At 43.4% G+C, this 15,269-nt stretch overlaps 1 protein-coding gene and 1 long non-coding RNA gene across 4 annotated transcripts in view; one reads left to right on the top strand and one right to left on the bottom strand.

Moving 5' to 3' along the window:
* LOC309525497 overlaps positions 1-15,269 on the bottom strand; it is a 602,601-nt gene that overhangs the window by 77,566 nt on the left and 509,766 nt on the right. The window lies entirely within an intron of this gene.
* The window catches only part of GRM7 (glutamate metabotropic receptor 7), a 435,430-nt gene that overhangs the window by 286,322 nt on the left and 133,839 nt on the right, over positions 1-15,269 (top strand). For all 3 annotated transcript variants that reach the window (XM_082209416.1, XM_082209414.1, XM_082209415.1), the window contains exon 6: positions 14,804-15,004. In XM_082209416.1, coding sequence (XP_082065542.1) covers positions 14,804-15,004 — 201 coding nt within the window. The remainder of the gene's footprint in view (positions 1-14,803; positions 15,005-15,269) is intronic.

The raw sequence follows: 15,269 nt of genomic DNA, 5'->3' as shown, positions 1-15,269 counted from the left end.
GGTTCTGGAGGCGGGGGATCCTGTGCAGGCTGGGATTCCTCAGGTTCAGCCTCCGAGTCCGAATCCCAGGCCATCACACAATCTCTTGGAGGGGAGAGCAGGACATAGCTATAGTAAATATTTTAAATATGTGTTTTTTCTTTAGACCTAATAATTAACCACAGGATGCCATGGTAATCACCTTGGATAATTAGCCTTTTTCATGTTGAAGCCTCTTTCTGTTCTGTTGCAAATTAAGATAAACTTCCCTTGAGACAATAACATATTACCGGTAAACCTCTTGTGTGTGTTAGTCTTGTACAAAATATCCCTCTGTAGGCTGTTTTGCTATCGTCTTTGCCACTAAGGGAAATGTTATTCTCTCCCCCTCCCCTGCAATTTAGGGCAGGGAGGAAGTGATAGTACGTCTCAGAGCTGGGGTGTGGGTCAGTGCAGCCATTGGCAGGGGGGAGAAATGGCATGTGACAGAGGACTGCTACTGGGGAATACTATTATAGAGAAAGACAATCTGATTGCATATTGATCACTCTACCTTATAAGGTGTCTTTGAACCAACAGTATTGTGGTAACTTTTGTGATGGCCCCTCTGATTTTAAAGTTCTATTGCTGAATGCAGGGTCAGTTTTTCCATCTTTGCCGTACTAAGTAGTTGGTCCCTTACCTTGCCCACCCCGATCTGGCCACAGTGATCCATGCGACGGTCACCTCCAGGCTTGACTACTGTAATTCTCTCTATGTGGGGCTGCCCTTGAAACTGTCCCACAAACTCCAGCTGGTGCAGAATGCTGCAGCAAGGCTCTTCACGGGGTCCCTGCCATGGGAGCATATTCACCCAGTGCTTTATCAGTTGCACTGGCTCCCAGTGGAGTATAGGGTCAGGTTCAAGGTGCTGGTCTTGACCTTCAAAGCCTTTTGTGGCTTAGGGCCCTCGTATTTACAGGACTGCCTCTCCTGGTATGCCCCGCAGAGGACTTTAAGGTCCATGAATAACCATAGTTTAGAGGTCCCGGGCCCTAAGGAAGTCAGATTATCCTCCACCAGGGCCAGGGCCTTTTCAGTGATGGCTCCGACCTGGTGGAATGCTCTGTCCCATTAGACTAGGGTCCTTCAGGATTTAACCTCCTTCCGTCGGGCCTGTAAGACAGAGCTATTCTGCCTGGTCTTTAATTTGAATTCAGCCTGATCTTTTATTTCCCTTTCCTTCTCTTCCCTCCCCCTCCCCTTTTATGAAGATTACCCGCTCTGAGACCCCACAGCTAATTCTCCCCTGGCCTCCTCGCTGGCCCAAGTAGAACCAATTCAGCCAGCTAGCCCTGGGGATTATCTAATGCTTATTTCCCCTAAATTGATTTTTGATTTTTATTGTTATTCATGTTTTTATACTGTATTTTATGCTGCTTTTACAATTAAGTGTTTTAAATTTGTTGTTAGCTGCCCTGAGCCCGGTTTTTGAACCGGGAACAGCGGGGTATAAATAAAAATATATATTATTATTATTAATTAATGCTAGAACATCTGTCTGCCAGAATTTGAACATGCTCTCCTGGTGTGTATCGCAGGAGCCTGATTGAAAGAATCAGGAGTAAATTTGAGTCCAATTAGCAGGTTCAACCCAGAGACAGGCAGGTGGTTCAGTGGTGGTCCATCACTGACCAGAAACCTAGTCCAGCCTTCATTAACTTGAACAACCCATATGAAACCTATTGAAGTGATATGAAAGTAGAATCCCATGCAAAACAATTTCATGTATGAAATCAATTTCAAATCCAGTGCAGAGATAGACTGTTTGATTGTTTATTTACAAATAAATGTGTTTCTATACCACCATATCATAAAATATCAGGGCAGTCTATGATGTCAGCACATAAAACAGCATTAAAGCATTTTGTTGTTGAAAAATGAAGTTTTTTCAACGCACTGAAGACACAGTAGAGATTGTGCCTATCTGTTATTTAATTGGGGGGGGGTTCCAGTGAGTAAGCGACAGCACACTAATGGCCCAATTCCTGCATCATATGGAACAGATATCCAGATAAGATGGTGTCTGCAGAAGTAACTCTCTTGCAATGTGCAGTGATCAGCTGGGTATACAAAGGGTGAGATGATCGTGTAGATAGCCTGGTCCCAAGCTGTATAGGGTTTGTACACCGGTCTCAGCACCATGAACCTAGACCAGGATCTAACTGCAGTGGGTTAATACGATGATGATATTCTGCTCCAGTAAGCCGTCAAACAACTGCATTTTTCAGGTTGCAACCTTTGGGGCACTTTATTTTTGAAGATAAGGCAAATAAGAAAATCCATGTTAGAGATTGAGAGAAGTCCCCCCTCCCTTTCTTTTACTACAAGAGCCAAGGTCATCTGTTGAAGCTGTTAGGCTATTCAGGGGAGACAAAAGGAAGGACTTTCTACACAACCTCTGGAATTCATTCCCACAAGATATAAGAATACCGTTTCAAGGCCGTCACTAGAACAAAGCAACGGCTAACTATGAATCCAGCTCAGGGAACTCAGGGAGACGAACCTTGCTGAACCTTAACAAGTCACTAGTAAAACGAACACCTATGTACAAACAGAAAGCATTTCCAGTTTTTCTTAAGGGAAATACCGAGGCAGGGACAATTTGCTGCAACAATCCAACACAAGTAACCCAATAGTCAGCCAGCCTCGGACACGCCAAAGGAATTTGGCACAAATGGAGCACAACACATATGCAGCAGAGGACAGGAAACTAGTCCAGGAACTCAACACCGCTTGCTGGAGCTGCTCCATGCCATTCTGGAGATCTCTGTTACTGCTATTTCTATCACTTCCATGTGTGCAGCTGCTGCCATGACATTCACTGCTACAGTCACGGTACAGATGTGGTAGTGGCTGCTGCTGGCCAAAAGGCAGCACAAGCAAAACCACTGTCAGGCTTGTCCTACTTCTGCTGTCTGCAATGAGATTTATGGACATCACCAAGTTATCCAACTGGCCAGTAAGCAAAGCTTCCCACCCTGCTCAGACTCTCTCCTCTGTCTTAGCTTCTCACTACACCGTCTGGAAGGGGCAAATGCACTGGCATATGAGTGAAGCAAGTCTCCAAACTCCACCTCGCTGCTAGTCACAGCGACTGGGCAGCAAAGAGATTTTGAACTTTGCTCATTCAGTGTTGCATGCCCACACCTTCTTCTGGTCCTCCCCTTCTGGTCCTCCTCACAAGAAGTGAGTGTACAAAATAAATACTTCTTTGTAGAACTTTCAAGAATTGAGGTGCGGGGAACCAGTGAAAGGACAAGAAACTGTCTTGCTTCTGTTATGAGCCATCTGTTGTCTGCCCAGATTCTCCTAAGCTGACCAGGCCAGCTAAAGAAAAGATGAACGACCAGTTGGTAGCTTTATTATTTTTTCAAATGTCTGAATTTATTTCATCTGTCTGTTAGAATCTGAGTTGTTTTCTCTTTGTAGAGGCTTTTTGAAAACCGTGCTTCTCTGTACCATCTTATCTCCTTTTAATATCTTACATGTTTCAAGATAACCGTTTTTAAAGATTTCATAACATCAGAACACTCAGCTGAATAGAAAGGGAGGGAATGCAAAAGAGTGTAACAGGAAATCTGATTTCCGATAAGAAGAACAAAGGGAGGTCATACTCATTGAATTGGAGAGAAAGGGTTTTTTTCTTCTTCATTATCTCAAACTGTGTCTTTCCACCTTGTGTCCTCAGGTGCTGTTGGACTTTGACTTCCATTATCTCAGACCATTGGCTAAGCCAGATGGGGGCTGATCTAGAACTAGAAAACTGTGGGTGTCCTTAAAGGATGCAGTCAAGGATGAAGATATTTATAAGACCAAAAATGGTGACTTAGTAACATACAACTTAGAGAATTCAGAACACAGCAACACATTCTCTTATGAGCCCCTTTCCTCTTATATCACTCCCCTGCAATGAATGAAAGAAAGAAAGAAAGAAAGAAAGAAAGAAAGAAAGAAAGAAAGAAAGAAAGAAAGAAATTGTGATAATATGAGGACTGGGGGGTGGCAATGAAGCATAATGCCAGGGAGAAGTGCCGACTCATTCTCCAAATACATTTGACTCAATAATGGACTTTATGCCAATAAAGGTCAAAATAATAATAACAACTAATGATCTGTGAGATTTTGGTTTTAGAAAACAAATCTTTTAGGGTTATAGGTAGGACTGCGAAAATGTGTCTAAAATTGCAGTGGTGTTATTTGCCAAGGTTGATGCTTCTAAAATGTATCCACATTTCAAATATTTGGTTTTAATGTAAAGCCCCTTTGTGGCAACGGCAATCTCTCGTCTTGGAAAAACCCAAAGCTGATGTTTGGGGAACAGATGTAGCTCAGTGGGGCCAAGCAGCTGCTTTGGATGCAGAAGGTCTTAGGTTCAATCTACTGCATCTGCAGGTGGGACTAGGAGAGAATCTTGCTTAAAACATTGGAGATCCACTGCCACTCAGTGTGGATGGTACTGAACAAGATGGACCAATGGACTCCTATCTTCCTAGCATCATAACCAAAATGATACAGGCTGCATCATGCCGTCATGTGTACTTCTGTTGAATGTATTCATTACCTAAAGATATTATATTGCTTTTGTACTCACGGTACATTCCATTATCATGGGCAGTGTTACTAACCTATTTAATTAGATCATGGGCATTTTTAATATATATTTTTAGACTGTTCAGCAAAAAGAATGCTGAATAAGGGGTGTGTTTTTAATTATTCTGGTTGCTAGGGAGCAATATCAGGGAAAGGTATTGCCTTTGTGGCCTACTTCTGATCTTTCTCAGAGACACCTGGCTTGCTGCTGTGGGTGTTGGACAGGATGGGTGTTTGCTTTTATTCAATAGATTATTTTTTATGGCTTAACATTAGGCACTTGTGTCTTATTGAATGGAGCATTCAGTGAATATGGCCTAGATGTTCCCACTGCTATGCAGTGAACATAAAAGGAAAGATGCCCTAATTCCCTCTTTGTATGCTCTAACGCTCTTTGCACACCTTTTACATTCACCGCACGCACACAGACATAAGAGTGTTTCCAAGTAGAAACACTTTGCAAGTTCATAGGGACAAACATTTCCACAGACGTCCCCCATCATCCCAGATGATGCAGTGTCCACTATGCACGCAAACACACATTATAAAAGTCTATGCTGCTCTAACTATGAATTTCTAACATCTAAGATGTTGGCAATATTCGTATTTCCAATGTTCAGGAAAGGAAATATAGACTGAATCAATAGATCAGTTCTGCATTTTGCAATAAGGAGCAGGGTGACAACTCACAAGACTGTATTAAGGCTATCCCAATAGATTCAAGAATGGCACAGCAGCTCTTACTGGCTTAGTAGTACCAATGGGATTCCCAAACACCCACTGCTGTGCTGAGGGTGGATTCAGACATGTTAGCTTTCCTGTTAATACAGCTAGCACTTCTGTACTGGTTTCTACAATTTCTTTTACAGTGCATTGTAGATGGTGTTACAGAATTGTGGATTATTATTATTTTATCAATATGCCGCCATGGCATGCTAAATTTCATTCACAACAATGAGCATGATGTGACACAACAGCAGATGTCAATGGACATGTTGTGTCACCACCACCACCCTGCCGTGCCCATGTGTGCTTCTGTTCCCCAGTGATTCATACATGAAAACAACAGGAAAGAACTGTATGCCAGAATACCACCCCAGATTTTGTTCCATAATTTTCCAGGTTAACAGGGTTGCAAATGTTGTCTGCCTGCCTGCCTGTGTGTACACACACACACACACACAAATTAACACAGAAATAAACACTAAGTTTCCACTAGATTCTGGTAGTGGATCTTACATTGTATAAAATGCAAAAATTAGTAGGTAAGGAAACATCAGGGAATTGGAATAAAGTGCTGATTGCAGCTTTAGTCTGCTCTGCCAGGGGCCAAGAAGGGGTTCAAAAGGCTCCCAGCAGTACACTGTTGAGTATCCATTAGCCCATTCTCAGTGACATTTTAAAATCAGTCTTGATCTCGTGATATTTCTACTTGCTACTTACCTGAAGCAATGTGCTTTGTGGAGGTTAGGCAGGACAGAGTACCTGAAGCAATGTGCTTTGTGGAGGTTAGGCAGGACAGAGTTTGAAAGAGAGAGCCCGTGACAAAAGCTTAGCTGTAGAGCTTTGAGGAATGATGTTCAGAAGTCCTGCCACTTTCTCATTGAAAAAGTCATGACTGTTCCCATATAAGATGACACAAAGCAGACTCAGCCATTTTGCACAGCATTCCGGGTCCTACATCAAGTACATTTATCTTTCAAGAGCTGACTCATTCTAGCTGCAATGCCAAAGCACTCTCTGGTTCCATTTTGTCACACCACCAGACGTGAATACTAAGTGGCATCAAACATTTAGGAGAATTGTCATGGGACAAGGATCCTTTTTTTTTTCATTTTAGCTCTAGCTTGTGGTTAAGCTTGAGCAGTTATCTGCTATAAAAGTATAAGGAACAAGTATGATTCATGAGTAGAACTATATTTTAAAGCTGGAAAAATATACTGTATTGCCGATATGTGGAGTACCAGGAGAGCATTCTAATGGACAGAGGAACTTGATGTTTCATTCTTTTGGTCCATTTATTTCTTACTTACGTAGTCAACATACTCAACGCTTTACAGAGTACAAGAGGATAAATAAGAGATACAGTCTATAATTTGGCACAGTGGAGCCAACAGAGGAAGGAACGGCAAGTGGAAGCAGGGCTAAATGGGGGAACAACACACTTTATTTTGGTTATATACTGTATATAGCAATCATTGCAAATTATTCAACACATAACAACATTATTGTCTAAGTCCAGTATTTGACAGATCAAACCTAGTGCTCTGCAATGGTTTGGGTTTGGCCCTCTCCTTCATGCCTTGACATCATTATTCAACATTATTATACCTGTGTATTTCCATTCTGCCAGCACATAATATAAAAGTTAAAACATGGTGCATATTTCATATGGGACCAAACTTATCAGCTTTGCCTTCCATTCCTCACAACTGTTGCAGCCAGTGGTCTGTTCTGTGGGACTGATTCCTCAAAATAGTTTACTGCTTTTCAGGAGGATTTCTGCATAGGCCAAAGTCTATGGTTTTCTCAAGTTATTTCTTCACACAGGCAGATGAACTGATGATCTTGCTTGCCTTCATATCTGCCGGATATTGCTCTGAATACCATTACTGACAAAATATACCCAGTAAATGCAATCCTCAATTCACAGGGCAGAAGAATAAAAATAGATTTGTTTATCAAGTGATTACAAAACTGAAAGTTTGAATGTGTGGACTGATTGTATTCCAGCTTCTATCATAGCTAGTATAATGCAGGAGAATACTTATATACTTCAGTTGAAACCTCCTCTTCAGGGCTATTTATCCTATCATGTGTTTGGATTCTCTCTCACACACACACACACACAAATGTGAGTGTAAATATGTCAAGCATGACTGCAATAAACACATTTTTGGAAACACATGTGTATCATATAGGCACACTTGCTGGGGAACTGTGATTGGCTAGGGTACCCTGTGTGTGTACAAGGTTGGGCTGTGAATAATGTGTAAAGCAGCCCTTATTTACTGGTTTAAAGAAGGAACCTTCTTTTTAAATTATATTTCCTAAAAATGTGTGTCTTGACCCAGCAAAGATACAGCAGTTCCTTTGGATGCGGGGGACTTGCTCTATGAACGGTGTGTGTGTGTGTGTGTGTGTGTGTGTGTGTGTGTGTATAATAGCACCTTGTTCAGCAGCCCTGGGTACACTTGGAATGAAATCAGTAGCCATCCATGTACGATATATGTCATTTACCAGATCTCACCCTTGTAGCCATTAAAGGTCTAAAAAATTTTAACACAGTGCAAGAGAGGTAGACTAGAGGCAGAAGTGCAAAAGACCTCAGATCACTTCCAGCTCCTGTTGGAGCATGTTGTCATGAGGAGCTCTCCTTGGTGCTGTAATAACTGACCCACCCAGCCAAATAGGCTCATTGGCAGGCCAGGACACAGCACAAAGGTGTCATGACACTTGTACATTTCCGTCCCTTCCTTGAGAATTTCTACCACACCCCTTTTTACTACTGCTGCACATAGCTTATGTTTTTAGTGAGCTGTACACCATGACCCAAATAGCTCTTGGACAGCCACTGCTAATTTGGACCCCATTAATGTATATTTGAAGCAGTCACTTTATGTTTATATAAATGAATTTCATCTGTCATTTTGTTATCAGGCAAGCTATTTGGAAATCCCCTTGTAGTTATCCACAGTCTTTTGGGGGTTTCACCATTTTGCATAGTTTGGAATCAACAAACGTAAGTACTTTAGTGCTCCCCAACTCCAAATAAAGGTAAAGGTAAAGGGACCCCTGACCATTAGGTCCAGTCACAACGACTCTGGGGTCGTGGTGCTCAACTCGCTTTACTGGCCGAGGGAGCTGGCATACAGCTTCTGGGTCATGTGGCCAGCATGACTAAGCTGCTTCTGGTGAACCAGAGCAGCGCACGGAAACACCGTTTACCTTCTCGCCACAGTGGTACCTATTTATCTACTTGCACTTTGACATGCTTTCAGACTGCTAGGTTAGCAGGAGCAGGGACCGAGCAACAGGAACTCACCCCTGTCGCAGGGATTCAAACCGCCGACCTTCTGATCGGATCTTTGGAGAATCACAGTGCTTAATTCCACCAAAATTTGCCCATTTCAGGTTGTTCTGCCCATCCATAAAGGACCTGCCCACAATAATGTAAGGTTTTAGTTTTAGGTGACAGGCTTTGCCAAAACATTTTGAAAGCTCCAAGGTTCCACTGCGGTCACCCTCTGTACATTCTTTTTTTAAAGCAAGCTTCTTATATCCTGCCCTTCTTCCAGTGTAGAACTCAGGGTGGCAGATAACCAATTAACACAGCTAGGTGTCAAAATGACTGCTATTTGTTGACATGCTGCCCAATTTGAAGGTTAGTAAGGACATTCCTTTGCGTGACGAGGCCCCAGACCCACAGTTCCCTTAGATAATAAACACACAGACACACATACTTAGGTAAGTGGAATAAAATAGCCCACAACTTTATTGGTTACAGATGTGAGCGGTTTGGCTTAGGCATTGGTGAAACCAGACTACAGTATATTATGACTCCTGCCCGACTGTAGGGCGTCCCACTAAGGGTAAACCACCAGTGGGGGAGCCCTATGACATACGTCAAATCAGCACACCCCAGGGTCCCCAATGGGTCATGGCATGGCCCTAGCCCATGACCAGGCTTCGGACGGGATCCACACCCCTGGATCCCTATAACAGAATACCCTTATCGAGGAGGGGCAGACGGAGGGTACAACCTCCTCTCTTATAAACAAAGACTTACCCAATGCCTAACTGCCACTCGAGCCAAAGGGGCTCACCCGCAACACCCTCACATCTGCAACCAATCTCTAATGCCCTCCACTATGTCAACCAATCAAATATCATTTCCCCAATTGGAAAGGTGAATGCCATCATTGTGAAACAAGGCCTCCTGGTCAAAAGTAATGATGGGGTGCCGTATCACCCAACCATTCAATAGTTGCACCTTTTGTGCCACTGCACGATTAGCCATTTTCCTGGCTCTGTTGATTGCCGACGGGTTGACTGCCGACGCCTCTCCAAGAGTTGGGACCAAATGAAGGTCTTGCAGAAAACATACTATTTTTTCCTCCCTCAGAGCCTGATCTTCTCTGTCTTTTAATAATTCCAGATTTACCCATGCTTTCTGCCAGTTTGTTTTCCTAGGAAGTGTCCACATCCCTTTAAGAAGGTTTCATTTACACTTTCACAGCTGCAATACTAAATTCTGCTCCCCCACCCTTTCAGTTTGCCACATATGACCTCAAATTTAGTGTGGCTAATTAAATCCTGTTTGTCTTCATTTTTAAATTCTAAGACTGCTTCTCTGAGTCTCTTAGTGTGTGTTTTCCACTGCATTACAGATTTGGTTCTGGATCTCAGAGAAAGACAATTTTGATACTACTGTAATGTCACCGCCTTGCAATGTCATACACTCTGTAATCAATGAGTATGGCACGACATGATAATAAAAAAAGGGACAGTTGGTGAATTATCAAAGCTCAGGCCATTTTTCACCCTCTTGGATTAGTTGAGAGAAATTAATCATGGCTAGTCCTGTTGTGAATTATAATTGAGCTTTAACCCAGGGAATATCTTAATCATAGCACCTCTCTTCAAGCGGAGTCCTGCAGCTTGCCACATTTGGAGGTTGCCTCGCACAATGTTATATGAAGATAAAAGGCATCAGCTGGAACAAATGTGTGGGGCAGTGGGAGTAAAATATGCTTGTTGCTGCTGTTGTGTATGCCACAGTGCCATAACTAGCTCAATGCAAATCAGTTGTTAAGCATATTGGGGTGTTGTATTCAATGAGAATATTCCAATTCCAGCAAGCATTCATCTGAAGGCACTGGTTCAAAATGAATGGCAGTGAATTATAGTCAGCTGCAAACTGTTTGCGTGGGCCGTGCTTGACATCTAGCTTTTCTTGCCTATAAGGGAAAGAGAAACGTAAAGGACCCTTGGACAGTTAAGTCCATCCAGTCAAAGGTGACTATGGGGTGCGGTGCTCATCTCACTTTTCAGGCGGAGGGAACCGGCATTGTCCACAGACAGCTTTCTGTGTCATGTGGCCAGCATGCCTAAACCGCTTATGGTACAACGGAACACCGTGATGGAAGTCAGAGTGCATGGAAATGCCATTTACCTTCCCACCGCAGCGGTACTTATTTATCTACTTGCACTGGTGTGGTTTCAAACTGCTAGGTTGGCAGGAGCTGGGACAGAGAAACAGGAGCTCACCCCACTACACAGATTTGAACCACCGACCTTCTGATCGGCAAGCCCAAGAGGCTCAGTAGTTTAGACTACAGTGCCACAGTTTCCCTTATACCTGTGTCTTGACTATACCTGATCAGCAAGACTCACTGCCTCCAGGATCAGAGGCTGCATGCCATCAAAATACCACTTTCTTGAAAGCAACATGGCAGATAGTTCATGCCTTCATATCCTGCTTGTGGGTTTCCTAGAGGCATCTGACTGGCCACCATAGAAAATAAGATGCAAGTCTTTGATCTGATTGAGCAGGGCACTTTTTATGTTCATTTGCTTAGGATTCTTAGACTTAAAATAAATACTTCTAGGTGGCTGCAATTTCTGGTGTTGGAGGTATGAGCCCACCTGCCCCATCATCCACTAAACTAATGCATGGTGGGACATGCCTCATGGATACTGATACATGCAGTGGTCTGATTTACATAATCTCTCCCTGCCACTGCCCCCAGTTCTGAGTGGCAAGAAAATATAAAAAATGGTGGCTGCATGTGTATGCCTCCAAGTGGAGTGTAAACATCACTCCTTACTTAAGGTGCATAGGGAAGCAGAGGGGCATGTTCCCCATTGCCTACTGCAATTCCTGTGTCTAAATTGCGTCTTGACCCAGGATACCCATACAGTTCTGACAGCACCATATTTATGGATTTTGCTGGATAACTTAATGCATCAGTTTTCTCTTTGGTGCGCTTGGCAACAAGCTCCCAAGAGCAGCAGCAAGCTTCACCAGTTTCATTATTATTCTGTGTCAGAGCATTTGTCAATCCCTGATTTATTATTAAACATTTCTCTAGTGCTTTTTCAGCACATTGGCTGCTTTACTGTCTTTAGCTATTTCTTCACAATCAGTGATACAATTGCCTACATAACAGATGAAGGAGTAAGGAAGGCTAATTCTTTCCTGAAGAGGCTCAGTGAATTCTTGATGGCTGAGCAGGCATCTGAATTCAGATCTTCTAAAGTGTCAGGGACTGGACAGAGGAGGAATGGTGGAGACCGCCTCCCCCTTCTCTGTACGGAAGATCGTATAGATTTACAACAGTGGTTTGCAGAGGCTCAGAGGTAGATGAGGGGCAAAGTTGGGAAATAATGGTGGGAGGGGGGGAAGCAGAGCCAGAGCAGCTGGCTGACACATTATCGGTAGAAAGCATTCCAGACCCACTCCCTTCTCCCAGAACCCAGCGAGCATTGAAAGTAGGAGAGGAAAAGGCTCAGAGGCAAATGGCCCTAAGTAGCCACCATAAGGTGGGTGGTGCTGTTGACGATTGAGGAGAGAAAGGAGGGTGGAGATTACTCAGAGCAATGCCATTACTCCAAGAGGCTGCATTTCTAAGCCTCTCTCTGTGAATATTGAATAAAAAACATTGGTAAGAGCTTCCCTTGTCTATTCCTGGCAGCCTATTGTGGGGGGATCGGATTCCCTGACATAAAGCCAAGTGGCCAGGGCCGGCCTGCCCACCCATGAGGCAGACTGAAGTAGTTGCCTCAGGCAACAGAATCCCATGGGCGGGTGCACCTGCAGGCATCTCAACCACCACAGGTTTCACAGTGGTGGCATTGGTGAGATTTGCTGGAGCCACTGCTGTGCAACTCTGTTAAGCAAGGCCTTGGTAGGGCAGGGATGGCACCTTTCCGTTTCTCCTCAGGCAGAGAAACAGGACTAGCCGTTCGTACAAGTGGCGCTCACTGTCGCCACAAGATCATGACTTTGGGTACACAGCCTTGGGGAGAAAATTCAATGTAAACCATCTGCCTATGGAATAACATTTAAAAAGGCTACTTCATTAGAAACCTTTTCTGTGTTTGTTTATCCATGTACATGATTGAAAGGTGAAAATAAGCTCTGCACTTTTGTGGACAACCCTCAAGCCTTCACTCTAGTTACTAAAAAATATATACATAAACGTGTGCTGGTTTTATAAACCAGCACCACGGTGCCCCCCCCCAAAAGGGGAGGAATACACCTCCTTCTTATGGGTTGAAAACAGCAGGGTTTCTTTTAACAGTGGAAGGTGGGGAAAATGGAATGGATTTCTGCATTGCTAATGCAACATTTGAATAGCATTCTATGAATTCAGATGAACTCTTTTTATCCCTTGGGGGGAGACAAAAGGAAGGCCTCTTGAATTGCATATGCACCGCACTCCCCCAGATTGCTGGTTAACCAAATTCTCTTGAGCACCCTTCAGTTTGCCACAGAAACTACTCTTTCCTTCTCAAATCTGTCTGCATCTTTAAATTAAGAGTCTGGGATTTGAAAAGCATGCATACCGTCAGACTTCAAAATTGGAAGTGTGTCTTTTTGCTTTTTTTAAATAAAAAAGCAAGATTTCTTCCCATTCAGCTAAGTATTATTTGTTGCATATTATAGGGGCATTTTTGGTTTGGGTTTTAACAGACAAATACAGTAGCTGAATGTGCTCGACACTATAGGTATCTTCATTCTGGAGTTGGAACAGAGGCTCAGGCTGCATTGTTGCTGTTTAGTCGTTTAGTCGTATCTGACTCTTCATGACCCCCCTGGACCAGAGCACGCCACGCACTCCTGTCTTCCACTGCCTCCCACAGTTTGGTCAAACTCATGCTGGTAGCTTCAAGAACACCATCCAACCATCTCATCCTCTGTCGTCCCCTTCTCCTTGTGCCCTCCATCTTTCCCAACATCAGGGTCTTTTCCAGGGAGTCATGAGGTGGCCAAAATATTGGAGCCTCAGCTTCAGGATCTGTCCTTCCAGTGAGCACTCAGGGCTGATTTCCTTAAGAATGGATAGGTTTGATCTTCTTGCAGTCCATGGGTCTCTCAAGAGTCTCCTCCAGCACCATAATTCAAAAGCATCAATTCTTTGGTGATCAGCCTTCTTTATGGTCCAGCTCTCACTTCCATACTTCACTACTTGGAAAACCATAGTTTTAACTATATGGACCTTTGTTGGCAAGGTGACGCCTCTGCTTTTTAAGATGCTGTCTAGGTTTGTTTTAAGATGCTGTCTAGGTTTGTCAGGCTGCATACACACCACATATTTAAAGCACATACAGAGTATCCCTGGAACTGTAGTTTACCCCTCACAGAGCTACAATCCCCAGCACCCTCAGCAAACTGCAGTTCCTGGGTTTCTCCTGGGTTGCTTTAAATGTGAGTCTCATAGCTCAATGTTAGAGCACACATTGGGCTGGTTCACATCACATAGTAAGCTTGGCTTACCAGAATCACACAAATGTACAGGCTCCCAAATTAGAGCTTGAAGACACTTTTCTCTTTTCCCTGCACTTTTTACCGCACTAACCTAAGCCAAAGTTTGAATTATCATATTGCTTGAACCCAGGCCTGTGGTTAAGCTCTTCACTCGCAAACCAGAAGCTGTAGGCAATTCTGGGATGGAGTAAAGCTGTTGTGAGCTCCTCTTTGGCAACCCACACATTTGGCTTACTGTAATATTTGAACCAGGCCCCTGCCAATCAAAGGGTTGTATCCTACAAAGTCAGACCTTTGAACTTGATGGACCTGATTAACTTACGTCAACTGATTTCAATGGGTGTGCACTGAGTATGACTTAAGTCAGATACAATCCAGAGCACTGGGCCAGATGGGCTACTTTTTTTGGGGGGGGGGTCTGGTTAACTTTCAGACTATGTTAAAACTAAAAGCAGTTATCTTTAAAATGCAGCTTGCTTGTGCTTCTTCCTCAATTAAATATATTTCAGATAATTTAATTAGTACTCCTTGAGCTGGTCTTATTCACGATAATGAGCTTTGTGTGTTAAAACTAAAAAAAGTCCAAAAAATCTCTCTCTCTCTCATCAGTGCTTTTTGAAATGGACATGGCACTTTAATCATGGGAATAATTCTATTCCTCAACAAATATCTTTTGTGTGTATTTCTTTAACTGTGCAGGACAGGAGAGAATTGGGAAAGACTCCCACTATGAGCAGGAGGGGAGAGTTCAGTTTGTGATCGATGCTGTTTATGCCATGGCTCATGCCCTCCATCAGATGAACAAGGATCTGTGCAGTGATTATTCTGGTGTCTGCCCAGAGATGGAACATGCAGGGGGCAAGAAGCTGCTGAAGTACATCCGCAGTGTTAACTTCAACGGTGAGTCCACAACCATCCATCCGTCTCAGAGATTTGGTTCGAATTAACTACCTGACCCTTTCCCAGGCCTGATAAACATTTTTAAAGCAAAGCGATTTGTGTTGCCTTCAAGGGAACTTAGTACACAGTATACAGGCCTGGCTGGCTGGCTAGCTGGCTGGAAAAAAAGGTGAAAGCTGCTGCAGTACCCAAGTCTAAGCCATGCTTTGGTTTAGGGTGATATCTGGACCCTGGCTAGTGGTATGCTCACCCCAGTTACTTTTAT

The sequence above is a fragment of the Podarcis vaucheri genome (assembly GCF_965113315.1).
Source record: "Podarcis vaucheri genome assembly, chromosome: 2".
In the NCBI taxonomy this organism is placed as follows: Eukaryota; Metazoa; Chordata; class Lepidosauria; order Squamata; family Lacertidae; genus Podarcis; species Podarcis vaucheri.
This window is presented reverse-complemented; position numbering and strand designations above follow the sequence as displayed.